The following is a 15,633-nucleotide window of genomic DNA, read 5'->3' as shown; positions in this document are numbered from 1 at the left end:
TTTTATTAATTACCATGGCAAACATTTTCAGTCGCCAATTAAAAGTTTGTTTTCAAACGTTCGTAGAACTATTAGATCGACAGGGGAATTATACAGAGATAGATGGTGGTCATAATACACATGGTGGTTATAGAAACAGAGAATGCGTTTTATTAGTCGTGCAATAAAATAGACAGATAATTGTATAAATACAGTTATAATTAAATTAATCCATCTGCGTTATTTTCTTATTACGATCCAATGGTAAATACGTTCCTTTACACATCTTCATCCTTGCTCTATACTTATCGTCGGTGGATAATATACTACAACACACGATATGACAAATCTTCTTCGTTGCATCCTTTTCACAGTCGAGTGCGGATGTTCTTATAATTCATGGTCGCGTTTACTCGCGCAAAAATTCCCCTTTCGCGCGATCAAAGACTAAGAGAGCGCACGCGCGACCATGGAGCGCGAAAAAAAGGATGTCGGTTTAAATTATGGCGGGGAACTTTGTTCACGAGAACGTTAAACGGGCCCCGATGGTTTAAATCACGTTAATCGTACGGGACACGACTAAACGGGTGCTATCTTGGGAGGAAGCCCGAGGTCGAGAAGTGGCGAGCGTCCTCGACGCTAAATGGGACATGCTTTCAATTATGCGTGAAATGAAGGCGGTGATGCGTGCGCCGGCTTGCCGACAGGCAGCATGAACGCGCGTATGGCGCATCGTGAGCGTAGGTGGCTTTGTAGGAAGCTCGAAACAGCCATTGCTCGATTCTGAATAATCGCCGGAACCAACGTAATCGGTTCTTAATTGCGTACCGAAATCCATGGCGATTTACGAAACGTAATTTTCAGTGTAAAATTAATTAAATTTTATTAATATAACAAGTAAAATAATGGCTTTGGAAGTATGAAAAGCCAATACAGCCCAAAGGATCCACTTTTGAGTAATTTTATTAATAATTATGTAAGAAATATTTGATTATTTTATCAAATGTTTATGAAATTGAATTTAATATCAAAGAGTAAAGTAGATAGTGTGATTTTCAATGTATTTATTATTTTTCCATATAATACTGTTTTTATACTATAACTTTTCATTTCCTTATCAGGTTGAGTTCGAATAAGGGTCGAAACGTTCATGTTTTAAATAAAATTTAATTTCACAAACATTTTGGTTTTTTAATTGTATAGAGACTGAAAAATAGTAAAAGATGAAACGATAATCCCTCGAGTTCTCCAGCTCCGAGCGATACTAAGAAATAAAATTATAATAATAGTGACAGTATCAAGAACAATGTAATTAACAGTAACAATACTGTTGAATAGACTATACTGTTCCGTTGGTGTTTGCGTTTTGACCTTTTCCTATTTACGAAAGGTTAAAGTAGTCCCGTTCAGCACTCTAAATTCTAGAAACGTATCCTGAGAGGTTAATTTAAGTCTTACTGTATGTATTTGAAAGTATTACCCGGCTTCGACAATGGCAAATTGTATTCAACCGGTACCGTTTATTCAACAACAAAATCCTAGGAATTTCGGTTCATTAACAACAACAGACAGAAATCGTAAAATTACTTGGAAAGTAATGAATAGTACAGTAAAATCTTGATTTTAATAATGAAAGACACTGTTTCCAACAAGAGAAGCAGCTGTCATTGATATCTAAAAATGGAGTTGTTTTCCAGCTTCATTGAAATGTTTTACTCACTCACATACCTTGTCCTATCTGATGTTTACTTATTTTGTATATAGCAAAACTTTCTCTAAATAAAATTGTCGAAGACCATCGAGAAAATAAATATACACGTGTATGAATTTTTGAACAAAAAAAAAAAAAACGAAGAATTACATAATAAAAAATATTTAAATTACTTGAAAGATGACAAAACGTCATAGAAAAAAGTGACACATATATCATTTATTTGGTAAATTTTACATAAAATTTGTAATGTTCCATAATTTTATAAAGAAGTCCGAACAAAATTAGACAACTCAGTTAACAAAATAATTTGATTGTCAGTTAGCCAGGGTAAACAATATATAATTTATTATTTACCAGACTTTAGGCTGCAGATTCCCCATCCCTGCACTGGATTATAACTATGGTTAACGATATGTAATTTATGAAGAGACTTTCGATTTTTTATAGACGCTATTTTACGGACATCGGATTTAACGGATATCCCCCCCTCCTAGTTAGTACGTTAAATCAAGATTTTACTGTATGACACCATATACACGTACACTTTCCAGCTACAATGGATAGAGACAGCATGGAAAGCGAGGAAGCTCGTCGTGGTTAACGTTCGAGGTGTATGGTAATCACGAACGCGATTGATTAGCCGACAAAGTCGAGCCGACAAATTAGAGGAATGCCATCTACGTTCCTGCTCGACTCCCCCTCGTCAAACCACATATGCATACTCGCTTCTGTTCGTGGACGAGGTGGAAAGATTATCTGATTTGACGTGTGTGTACGGTGACGTCCCCGTCACGTATGTAGGCGTTTCTATGCTTTCTGTGACACGTTTTAAGGGAAATGATTTTATTTCGAAGGTATTTTCACTTTTTTTAATGTTCTCCGCTTACCTCTCGATGTACGAAGCTTTTAACGAAGTTAACATTTACAGAAACGTTTCAATTTGGAGTAATCTAAATAACAGCGGGGATAATAATAATATTCCATATATCTGCGTACGGAGATGGTCAGATTTAAATTTAAATTTTAATTTTTCTCACAAAAATTGTTTGACATCAACAACACTTTTAAAAATATTTGAATGGACAGAGGTCGAGAGACACATTGTATATTAAATTAAAATGTATTTTTTCGAAATTAGAGAAAATTCGTCTAATTGATGAGTTTTCTAAATCTAATATTAAATACAGATTTCTAATAACGAATAAAAGATAAACAACATTCGATCCGTTATTTAAAAATAAAGAATGAAATTATCATTCACGTTATTTAATTAGAAGATTATATTAATAACCATTAAATAAAATAAACGCCGAGAATAAAACTCTATACAGTGTTTTTATTCGTAACTTATTTTTCGAATATTTTGTTCATTTAAATTAATTATACCTTGACACCTTGAAATTAATTATAGAGGAAAGATACAGTGTCTAAGAAAGAATATTAGAAAGCAATATTATTCAAATACATATGTAATATCAAGTCAAACTTACAAACTGATATAAAATTATTTACTTTTACTATTTCTATTTCATGATTTTTATTCTCGTAAAACTTGAATATTTATCTCGTATAAATATTTGTTCGAAACAATTCGTATAATGCTGTATCATGTACAGTATCATGTGTGTATCACGTACGAAAAATCGTACTAATGAACGAAAAACTAAAATCACGTGCCCAAAATGGGCCAGAAATCTCGAATCTCACGAATAAATTAATGACGAAGCGGAAGTGCGAGAACACCCACTGTAATGACCGCGTTTACTCGAACGACCGCAGCTGGTCCAGCCAGCTAATTAATTTTTTCTCATCAAAGGCTATCAGAGTGACAAGAAGGAATGCATATATGCGTACACGGCGCGTCGTCGGTGCACTTCAAAGCGATCGGCGGCCACATTCGGATGCATGAGACAAACCGAGAAACTCAGCGTCGCTAAGAGTCGAAGACATACACTTTATACGAGACAATCTTCCACATCGTCGCACGGTGGGCCAAACGGCGATTCCAGCTAATCGAATTTAATATTTACCAGAAGCTGTTTCCTATATCGCTTTATTGCGATTATTGAATTCCACGTAGCTAATTTTTTAAAATTCTATACACTCTCCTTATTGCTCAAACTTTCTTTTCGTCGAACGTATTTTAACATTCTTAGTAAAATTAAAAATAGAACCGCTTCATATTTATAACTGTTTGCTTTAATTTCTTACTTGTCCCCTTCTGTAGTTCGTCTTAATCTTTAAATTTGTATATTTTTGTATACTTGTATATTTTGTACAATTACTTGCAAAGTAATGAATAGTAGAGTAAAATCTTGATTTTGATAATGAAAAACACTGTTTCCAACTGGATCAATTATAAGCAACTGTGTATATGTATAACAACTGTCATTAGTATCTTTTACATTTATAATTTACGTTATTATTTAAATTTAGACAAATCAAAAATTAAAGTAAATACTTGCGAATATAAAGAGTCTTTTCTTTGTTAACTAACTAAATAATAATTATTAAGCATCGAATACGAAATAAGAGGAAAAAGAACAATATGGAAGAGCCAAAACTTGTGTAAAAATAGCACGATGAATATCCGGTAGTTCGAAACAAGCCTAAATACGTCTCGAAAATATTCTATGGCGTAACGGGCGAATGGTACAAAGGATTCGGCGGAAACGTCGAGTATACGACTGAATCCTACAAATAATCCCGTCGAAGCGTCGCCACGCTTCGATGGACACATAAATGCCGGGCTCGTTCGAGCATGAGTTACTTGTGTCTCGAATCGCCCACGCCGATCTCAGTGTTTCACCGTTATCAAAAAGAACTTTGACAGGGGATGAAGCGACAAATCAGAGAAGCCATTACGTCGTAAAGATTTTACGTTTTCCTACACTCAAAACTGTTTACAACAAAACGATGATCAAAAAAACAGAGAAGCATAGAATAAAGCTTTCTAAACAATGATGTTTCTAGGTGGTGTACGAAAGACGTGAAATTTATTTTTAACAAAGTAAAAATATTCTATGCAATTGTTCATATTATGAAACTATGTGAAAATGGAAGGACATGTAGAATACTTTTTATAACTAAGACAAGAAGCAAAAGTTATAACATTGTAAATATTAATTTCTCGGCCCTTATTTAATAAGACTTTTTGCTTCATTTAACGAGTACTGTTTAACCTAAACATTATGCACGTTTTATCCATCACTGCAGAATTCACTACGTTAAAAATTTGTTAACCTAATGCAAAATATGATGTTTCTTGATTTAAAAATAAATGAATGTATAGCAAAGTGCTAATGCTATCTCCAATATCGGTTTCTATAAGGGGGGCGGAAGTATTATTTAGTAATACAAAGTCACGCGCGTTTCAGTTGAACGAAAATGCATGCGCATTAGGCGAGCTCGAGGAAAGGGGAAAGAATAGGGAATCCATGAAAGTATCAAGATGCAAAGGGTATAAAATATATTTGAAAGTTAAATACGAGTCAAGTGGCGCCCTGGCAGGGTGTAACTAAACGCGAAGTAGTCGGGGCCCCTTCCCACTTTTGTATTCATTGTGTTTCGTCGCTTTTGGCACTCTTTCTTTGCTTTGTATATCATGCTCGAGAATGTTTTGTCATAACAAGTTTTAAATCTTAAAATCTTCATTCACAAATGTGTTAAACTTCTTCACCAATAGCACTTTCTCTTTTTATGGAACGATACTAATGGAATAATGAACAACAAATTTCAATTAATTTGCAACAAAATTAGATACTATACATATGTATATTCATTCATGATTATAATCCAAAAATTCTAGTTCGTGCAATTAAATTTTGATAACTATGAAGAATAAAACCGTAAAATAAATTCTGTAAAGTAGATATTATAACTTTGCGACACCAGTTGAATTATATTTATAAAGAAACAACTTTTCCTCAATTAAAATTCTCTCAGGAAGGTTTACTCCAGGAAAATATTAAGAATCGTTAATTCCACGACTAAAAGTAGTTACGAAGATTTTTATAACGACTTTTAGATTTTTAATCTACCACTTTTTTTTTATTCGCCATCGTTAACCATCCGTTTCCAATCGTGTGGACGTTGGAAACCAACAATTTCCATCTCTCGAACAATTATTCCCCGAACATAGGTACACTTTCTATCACAATATAAACACCAACGCGATACAGACTCGCTGTATAAACCCTTCGTTAGCCAAAAATTAAATTTACAATTTTTCCTCGGCATCGGCGGCGTTTCCTTTCGGAACAGAGCGTACAATGCCAGCACGGTTCTCGAGGATTCCCCGGTTTTGTGCATGGGTGGAGGAGAAGGGGGGCACGAGGGGTGCTATTGTTCCGGTGTAGCCTTAATGCGCGCCGTTGTAAACAGCGTTACAATGGAATAACTTCGTTAGCATAATCGCGTCACAGAGTCGCCTGGCGCCCCCTACCGCTCCCGCTCCACTGCACCCCTTTTGGATTTTACGGGTGGTTTCCCTTCGGACAGCCTCGTGGGCGGACCCGATCCGATCCGCTCCTGCATTTAACCGTCGCGATTGAATCGTTTATCTCGTTGCTGCTCTCATGACTGCCCGGAGAGATCGTTTTTCAGCGGCGTTGTATACACACTCGCGACAAGCTACTTTTCGATTTCTATGATCGAACTGCTGGTTCTATAAACTCCGGTCACTCGGAGCATCCGCTGAAGATTATGACCGAGCAGGTTTCGAGTGGCACCGATTAAACGAGATCGGTTAGAGAGTGTTATAAAATTTTAAAAGACTAAGAAATGTAAAACACTGAACCAGCCCTTCTTTCTAAGTGAAACGTGGTAATCCTTAGCAATGGTCGAAATAATTTTAGATCAATGATTATAAATATTTTACTGTGCCGCAATAAATGATATGTCTCGGTAAATTATAATTTACGTTACATTAAGTAATTTTTCTAAATTTTGAAACAGTTGACATTTTTCTATCAGTATTAATTTGTACACTAAATAAGAACGTTCAAAATCGTGGACCGTTCAAATTGCTATTACTGGCATTCACTGAAGATAAATATACCCCATATGAACAAAATAACTGAAATTATTAATTAACTAAAATATGAAAAATAAAAAATACATTTTCGTACCCCTTCCGCCTAACAAAACAACTTTGAATGGGAGTTACACATTCCTATCCGGTTTCTATGAAATCTGCATAAACATCCGCAGTCTAGTGACATTTTATCGTGCAACCCCTGACTAATTCGGCCACTCGAAGCTCCCCCCGAGCGTTCTCCGCTAATTCGGCGCCAATCAAGACCAACGGAGTGCGCGCTGGGATCGGCTAATCAGCTGCGAATATTTCTCCAGCAATTATGGAACGCTCTGGCAGTCCGTGCATATATATCGAATTAATTCTACGCCCGATCCCGCCGACGTACATGACGTTTTTCGCCCCCCTCGTCTTTTCCCGGCCCCGTCGTTCGCGTTCACAATGGACACGTTAACCGAGTCGCGGATTCGCAACGCTCGTCACTTTGGTTCGCAGCTCGACAAGCGGCGCCCGTGTCTGCAGACGTCAATCCCAACCATGAAGTTTGAAACGAAGGGCGAGGAGAGTCGGTCGTCGCGTTGATGATCGCTCGTTGACGGACGAACGATGATCGGGGAAGTACACCGCCGGGGGTTGACCGTACATTGACATCCGCCATCGACGATAACCGTTTCTACTTTCGAAAGAACATCCCCCGTTTAAAATTAGACTTAATTCGATCTCCAACGAGGCTCGAATGCAACTTAAAATTTTCAGTTAGTTCTGATATAACAGTTACTTTTTATAACTTCTCTGTTCGAAGAAAACAATTTTATAACTTGTAACACCTTCACTGCCAGATCAAAATTGTGTAATAGTTCGCAAAAGTATAATTTTGATTTTAGACCGTACATCGACATCCGCCATCGTCGATAACCGTTTCTACTTTCGAAAGAACATCCCCCGTTTAAAATTCGACTTAATTTGATCTCCAACCAGGCTCGAATGCAACTTAAAATTTTCAGTTAGTTCTGATATAACAGTTACTTTTTATGACTTCTCTGTTCGAAGAAAACAATTTTATAACTCTAACACGTTCACTGCCAGATCAAAATTATGTAATATTTTGCAAAAGTAAAATTTTGATTTTAGACCATTGTAAGGTACATAACCTAAAATTTATTTCAGTACTTATATTTGTAATCTTGTTAAAATTCACGAATTCTATCCAAATTTATTTCCCCCAACGGTTTAACTTGAGAATTAATTTTTCAAGTATCATAGTGGTAAATACTGTCACCCATATATGGGTGACGTGGTAGTCAAAAGGACGTATAGTACTCATCTCGATGAACATAGATCCTAAAATCAAAAATAAGTACATTAGCTCAGGGTTATAAATATACCAATTATTAATAGTTGCTAATAGTAAACAAACCACAAAAGAAATAATTGAAAATGTACGACGGTCGATGGTTCTTTTTACTTTTTCATTCTTTAATATTTTAAGAATATGTGATTGAAAAGAAAGAAAATCAAATAATTTGGTATTTGCAAACTTTGTTTCTTAAAGAATTTCTGCTTTCAATATCTAAACTTCTCATCTACATTACTAACTTAGCTAAAAAAACTTAAAATTTCTCTGTACAAAACACTGGTAAGTCCGTGTGTAGTTATTTTTACTGGTTGTAGTTGGTAGCGTTGGAACGGGGAATATGAGGGGGAATCCCGTGGTAGAGTGACCGGTAGTGTGTAATAGCGTTGTGAGGGAACAGGTGTAGAAATACTTATGTATGTACGTTCATTGTTAAAATAGAAATAAATGTGTTGAAATAATAATGAGTTGTTTAGAATTGTTTAGAATGAACCAAACACAATCCTAACAGTTCGGGACATTAAATTGAATGATTTAGTGTAATAGCTATTATAATGTTATAGCATTGAAAAGGTAAGATGGCAATTTTTAAACATAATGTATGCATCGAAAATAAATATTAAAAATTTCACAGGTAAAAAATCACTGCCAAAGGAGGTTAAAAACTACAAACACTAAAGTCTTTGATAAATTCGTAAAAGTGACCTGATAATAAAACATTTTACTCCATCACGTTTGCCTCTAGAAACCGTCTAGCTCTCGCGAATATATTGCTTCTGTGACATTAATCCAGCGGAGGATATCAAGGTTCCCTTTTTCTAGCGGACCGCTTTGTATAATATACGAATCATTTGAAGCAAAAAGTTCAAAAGGTTTCGCTTTCATGAATCACTGTAAATAAAAAGGACGTCGTGAATTTACATTTTTCTTCCAGACGAATATTCCGAGATTTGAAAAGAGATCAAGGGGAGATACTGATTTGTCGCCTCGAAAGAAACGTAGCTAAATAACGAAGACGTAGAAAATTCACGGAAGTAACACAGTTAATTATTTGATGAAATTAATTTCGTTTTCTAATAAATTCAAAACATTCATTACTGTCTCTTTTTAAGATTTATATAAACCTTGTACACTCAAATATATTATTTGTTCTTGTAAGTATTTACACTATTTCCACAATCACGATTTCGAAAGGTAGCAGTAAAACATCATCTATCGTACATTTATTGTTAATTTTATCGTCGTTATCACCATCATGATTATTCATTTTGTTATCATTTTTATTTCATGCCTTTGCACTCCAAGAATTCATTTTGATAGAAGTAACTGGCTACTTGAATGCAATTTTGTAATGTCATTTTAAAAAATATTAAAATTGTCCTTATTCCCAGAGAAAATAAATGTTTGTAATTTTTTATTTCTTCGTTTGTTTCGTTAATTAGATTTGTGTTACGCTATAGAGGGTGTTTGGCCACCCCCGGGAAGAATTTTAATGGCAAATTCTAGAGGCCAAAATAAGATGAAAATCAAGAATACTAATTTGTTGATGGAGGCTTCGTCAAAAAGTTATTAACGTTTAAAGTTCCGCCCGTACTGAATTTTTTTCTAGAAACTGGGTAGAATTTCGAGGGTACGTCTAATGACTAAAAATGATTGTAATTGACTCCCGCAACCGAAAATAATTTTTCCAGAACGATTTGAAACTTTTCAATTTCGCCGAAAAATTTAGGCACCTACCCCTTGTCGATTTTTCTTAAAAATTCATTTTTGATTTTTAGTAATTTTGTTTGATGCCCTACAAAAAAGTTATCTAATACCTTTTTGTAGGTAGCTATGGGCTCTACTTCACAAAAAAGTTTCATTGAAATATATTCACTATTGTAGGAATTATGGCTGTTTTAAGATTGGACCATTTTTATGGGGTTTTTCTAAAATTACGGTGTCAAGGAACAACTTTTCGAATATTTTTATAATTGCTACATATTCTACACTAATATACGCGTCGTTTGCTTTTTCGAACATTAAAATCGTCCACTCCGTTCAGAAGTTATGATGTTTTAAAGATTCGCATGGAATTTCAGGGAAGCATTTCTGGCCAGAAATTATATTTTCGGTAACGAATTTTTTTCTCGAAAGTGGTTAGGATTTCGAGGGTATGTCTATTGACCAAAAATGCTTGTAATTGACCCCTGTACCTAAATATAATTTTGTTATTATGTTAATATATTAACGAAAATACTATTTTATTTAAATAACTATTGTCTTCAATTAAAATAGTATCGAAGTGATACATAGAATCATACTATGACGTTTCTGTTAATTTTGTATGTTATATGATACCTTTTATCTTAAATTCCTAAAGATAGATGTCAAAAAAGAATCGAAGAAAAATTTAAATCGTTTCTCGCGAAATATAAATATACAATGTACTCTGATAATCCGAAGATTATTTAAACAATTTTACAAATTACACTCGCACTGCAACACAAGGATCTGTTATGTTTGTTATAAATCATGGAAGTTTCCCAAACGAATCTCTACTTAAGAGGATCGCGGTAGACGCGACGAAACGGCTTTTAACGAGTCAAATTTGACACGCGATCGCTCCCCAAAAATCAGAGACGACGAGCTCGTTCCGGCAGGGACTAGAAAAACTCCCGCGAATTCGTAGTTGTCGAGCCATTAGGGATTTCCCCTTCCAACCCCTCGCGGTGGCTCGCTTTCGTACTGATTTCTACTGGCTCCCAGCGCGACGAAAAATAATCTCTTTTCTTCTCGGTCTCCCCCTTCTGGACCAGAACGCCCGTCGCGGACGTCAAAATATGACAGCTCTCTCGGGTCACCACTTTCCGCGACAAGAGTTTTGCAGAAGGGGGTTGCGACGAGCGATCATTAAAATAAAGCGGCGCTCGCGACCGCCACACAGTGGTTCAGAATCACAAAAATAGAAAGAGCTCTCAGATTTGCATGGAAATTAGTATATAAGAGTTTTCCGGGCTGCTCGTTCCAAATCTAATATAAAAATTCTGAAATTGCAAACCACTAATTCAATATCGGCGATTTATATACTAAACAGTCAAAATGAAAATTAGTATATAAAGTTTTTAAGACCACTGACTTAAATTCAAAATGACGAACCCAATATAGCCGACTTTTATGCTAAAAAGGTATTAGATTTGCATAAAAATTGGTATAGAAAGCTTTTTCAGGCCTCTGACTTAAGTCAAAACGGCGAACCCAATATGGCCGACCTGTATGCTAAAAAGTTACTAAATTTGCATGAAAATTTGTATATAAACAATTCTAGAACCACTAATTAAGAATGTAATATAAAAATTCAATTATTAAACAGATGATTTACAAGTTCAAATTCAACCACAAAAGTGAACTGTTTTCATTCTCACAGTGGTCGAAAATTCTAAAAACCTTCGTCAAAATATCATTTACGCCATTTCTAATTCATTCTTAAAGTGAAATACAATCTTTTAATAGTTTTATTGAAGTAAAATATATTAACTAGATAATTATAAAAGATAAATGTCTTTTTAAAAGTAAATAAAATTATAAATATATTATATTTTATTTATTTTTGTTTTAATGTATCCCAAACCACCTGAGTTGTCACAAAATAATAATTCAGCACTTTCGAAACAACGAGGCCCTTTGGAGATTAAGACTCGAGAGTTCAGTTCTCATTAACCTCGTTACGGTTTTATCATATTTAAGCAAATATAGATAATCTGGAATAAATTTGATTTTATTTTCTTATAACTCCATTCTTTTCTCAAACAATGATTTCATTAAAAATTCTCATGTTTTACCGCCATTTCTCCTAATAAAAAATAAGGGAAAAGATTTGAGATTTTCTTTACCACATAAAACAAAATTTAACGAATGTAAATTTATAATTCGAGTTGAAATTCTCAAAAATTTATAAATATCCAACTACTGGTATTTTTCCAGATGTCAAATGTATTTATAAAAGCCCGTACATACAATACATTGTCTGCACCTTTAATTTCCCACGTAACATGGCTACTGATTACATTTGACATCGTTTCTCGTTACTTCCCGCCGAAACGATTCTCGCGAATCGTTGCTCATTTCGAAGTAACAAACCAAAGAAATTGTTTACGCGTCAGTGGTAAATAAATTCGGATAAATTATGCGGCAACACGATTCGCACATTTGCAGCTTAAGGATTGAGAGCCACTGCGGTACGCGGTTAAGCTGACGGAAACGGTAAATGGTTCGCATCCAACCCCCTCGACGAGACGCTAATTCATATTCATAGGTGTAGCGTTTAGCATTGTGCCGCTCGATTCTCCGGAGAGTTTGCTCGGCGAAGAACGACGAGAAGGAGAAACATCAAGTTACATTAACTTGTCGCATCGACCACACACACAAATTTACCGATCGTGCGACGTTTCCCTCGGCCTTTCAGCTTTCAGAGAAGTACAGGGTGTCTCAAAATGGCGGGACAAATTTAAATAAATTAATATAATGCAGCAAGCCTTCAACTTGCAAGTATTCAACATGGTCAAATTATTCCCGAGCATTCCACGTAAGTCGAATTGTATATGCACATACTGTTGCAAAAGAAACGACAACACTTGCACCGAATGGCAAAAAGCTAGTCCCATATCAAAACTTCGTAAACCATACACGAGCAGGGACTTAATATCGAAGACTTCTGTAACATTTAATTTGATTTAATTTTAAAAATATGTGTTTGTAGCAATAGTTTATTAATTTTATTGTAATGACACATACATATATCATCTCTTCCTCTATCTATTAGTTAATTAATACAATATATATTGTATTGCATACTAAAATTACACAACAAAGAGTGTTTGTCAAGTACTGTACATAGATTCACAAAGCTTTCAGTAAAATATTACTTTGAAAAATGTATTCATTATATTGTAATGTCTGACTAAATTTTCATAAATTTTGTATTTATAATTTTATTATACGTGTGTTTGTTTTAAATCTTTAAATAATTTAAATCGGCAAGATGCAACCGCCATCTGTATGTACAATGTAAAGTTAAATTACTAGGGGTATGCGAGATCTCGAAAATATCGATTCGAAACGAGACATTTTTTTATAAGATCGAGACGGGATCTCGAAAGTATTTTATCAATCGGGAATATTGAAAATCTCGAAAAGGAAGATATCTATGACAAACTGGACCGTTAAGGTTAAAAAGAAGAACGGTTAACCGAACGAGACTGTCATCAAACAACGTACGTAAAAAAAATAGCATTTTTACACGTGAATTCTAAATAAAATATTATATAGTTATTTGTATACTCGACATTTATCTTTTTATTTCTGTAATTATTTATTTGAGTTTATAATATTTTTAAAAATCCCGATATTTCGAATCACACTCCACTCCGTAATATTAAGAAAGCAGTGACTATCATTGATTAGGGAAAAGGTAAAGTAGTAAAGCAGTACATATTATGATATATCGACACCACTATCTATACTATAGTTTCTATAGTATCACTTTAAAAAGGTGTTAAAGGGGTAATATTTATTAAATACTTGTATTTTCGTGTATAAATCAAATAAAAAACCATAAATTATTCTTCATAACAGTAAATCATAATACAAACGTATCACCAAACCAGGCAATAATTCAGTAATAGAATTACATACCGCTTTCGTTTATTGTAGATTTTACATTAGGCTTTCGAAGATGGTGATAGTTAGGTAAAAGTTTTACTAAGAATTCTAGCTGACCTATCTGAGGCTAAAATAAAGAAAGTATAACATTGACAGATTCTATTAATATACAATTAATAACATCGTCAAGAATTTAATAAACACTTACGTATGGTTTATCGTACATTTCTCTACGTTGACACTGACTACCATATATTACAGTGTTTTCAGGTATTACCTCAGGTTCTGTCACTGTGCATGCTGCCCCTATGACACAGCCATTAGTCAATTCAACTTTACGACCAACAAATGCTGAAAATAAAAAAGTAATTTGAATAAAATAAATGAATAATAAATGAGTTTCCAAATATTGTTTAATACAACAACCTTTGCTTTCTAAAGTATTGTTATCCCCAACTTTGAATGCTTCACAAGTACAATCTGTTTCGAACACATTATAACTACCAATTATTTGTACTGGAACTGTTGTAGGTTCAGGCGCACCTGGTGGTAACCTGCAATGTAGTAAACATTCTATTGTAATAGAAAGAGAGAAACAAAGTCAAACATCGTTACCTGTTTGCTATCGTTGACATTTCTTCAATAATGTTCCCTTCACCTATTATAATTGGGCCAGCCTCTGCAATGATTTTGGCTTTCGGATGAATCACCGTTTTTGGGCCGATGGTAATGTCCCCTTTTAAAATACTTTCGTCGCATACTACAGCACCAGCCAATATCTTCAAACTAGGTAAACACACAAAAATAAAACGTATGGCTTCATTACAAACGCATCGAAAGAATTATATACATTAGATATAACCTTAAAAAAAGTTCATAATTTTCAATCAAACTTTAACGCTTCAATTTTGAATATATATTTAAACATTTTTGTAAACACACGACCGATGAATAAAATTTAAATAATTTTAGCGGAATTAGTTAATTTTCTCACTTTAAACGACGACTAGATGAGTTCATTGCTAACAGCTGACATGGACATGGACTGACAAGCGCATAAACACGCCCTCTATAATGATTTCTAAAGAATTACATGCTCTGAATATTATTATTAACTCTAATATTGAAACAAATTATTAACGACACAGTTTGTAAGCTTGAACATTACAATTATACGAATACTAGAGATATTCGATTCCGATTCGATTAATGAAGAGACTAATTTTTTCGGGTAAAAAGTTGATTTTTTGAATCGATTATCTGCTGACAAGTTTTATTTATTCCAAAATTGTATAGCTTATTTACAGAGTTACATAATATAATTTATTACTAATTACTATTATTTTAATTGCAAATTTATTATTAAAGCTGTAAAGTTTCTAATATGTAAATATAAAAAAAATTTGAATCGATTCTTGCAAAATTAATTCTTTGATTCTTTGAGAGAATCAATACTCATGATTCGATCCAGAATCGATTCTTTAAAGAAAATCAAATATCTCTAACGAATACATTGTACTTTATTTTTATATTTCTTTCATTTAGAGATAGACAAGATTCTCATTTAGATAAATATTTTGCGTTACGAGTAAGAATAAACAATTTTTCAAACGTTTTAAATAAAAATAGAATTTAAATTGTAGTTTAATAACTTGAATCAAATAAACATAACGAAAACATCGAACGAAATTAAGGAAGAAGAAAATATAACGTACCTTAGACATCTTTAATTTTTCAATATACACTTATTATATTTAATAATATTTCTTACCACTTGCTGCTAATAAACTTCTTAGGAAATGCTGATCTCTGTAAAATAATAAACTTATTCTTATCTTAAATTAATTATCTTCTACAAATATCGTAATATGACACAGTTTGAATAGTTATTACCATTACTTTCATATATTT

The 15,633-nt window shown here is 33.8% G+C and overlaps 1 protein-coding gene across 1 annotated transcript; it reads right to left on the bottom strand.

Annotated features, from left to right (window-relative positions):
- Positions 1-12,817: 12,817 nt before the first annotated feature.
- On the bottom strand, positions 12,818-14,918 carry Dctn6-p27 (dynactin subunit 6). Its single transcript, XM_076766170.1, has 5 exons — positions 14,717-14,918; positions 14,338-14,508; positions 14,149-14,276; positions 13,931-14,073; positions 12,818-13,849 (listed from the first exon to the last, which is right to left on the bottom strand). The coding sequence occupies exons 1-5, from the start codon at positions 14,740-14,742 to the stop codon at positions 13,748-13,750; spliced, it is 570 nt and encodes a 189-aa protein (XP_076622285.1). The 5' UTR covers positions 14,743-14,918; the 3' UTR covers positions 12,818-13,747.
- Positions 14,919-15,633: the final 715 nt, after the last annotated feature.

This window comes from Colletes latitarsis, chromosome 6 (assembly GCF_051014445.1).
Source record: "Colletes latitarsis isolate SP2378_abdomen chromosome 6, iyColLati1, whole genome shotgun sequence".
NCBI classification, from domain to species: Eukaryota; Metazoa; Arthropoda; class Insecta; order Hymenoptera; family Colletidae; genus Colletes; species Colletes latitarsis.
Note: the sequence above shows the minus strand (reverse complement) of the source record. Positions and strands in the feature narration are given on the sequence as shown.

What these genes read in the sequence shown, in the direction of transcription:
- Dctn6-p27 (XM_076766170.1), bottom strand. Translation starts at nt 14,742, where the DNA reads ATGAACTCATCTAGTCGTCGTTTAAA. An exon ending in TCATCTAGTCGTCGTTTAAA is followed by an intron (nt 14,509 to 14,716) that starts GTGAGAAAATTA and finishes GTGTTTACCTAG; the next exon opens with TTTGAAGATATTGGCTGGTG. An exon ending in ATGTCAACGATAGCAAACAG is followed by an intron (nt 14,277 to 14,337) that starts GTAACGATGTTT and finishes ACTACATTGCAG; the next exon opens with GTTACCACCAGGTGCGCCTG.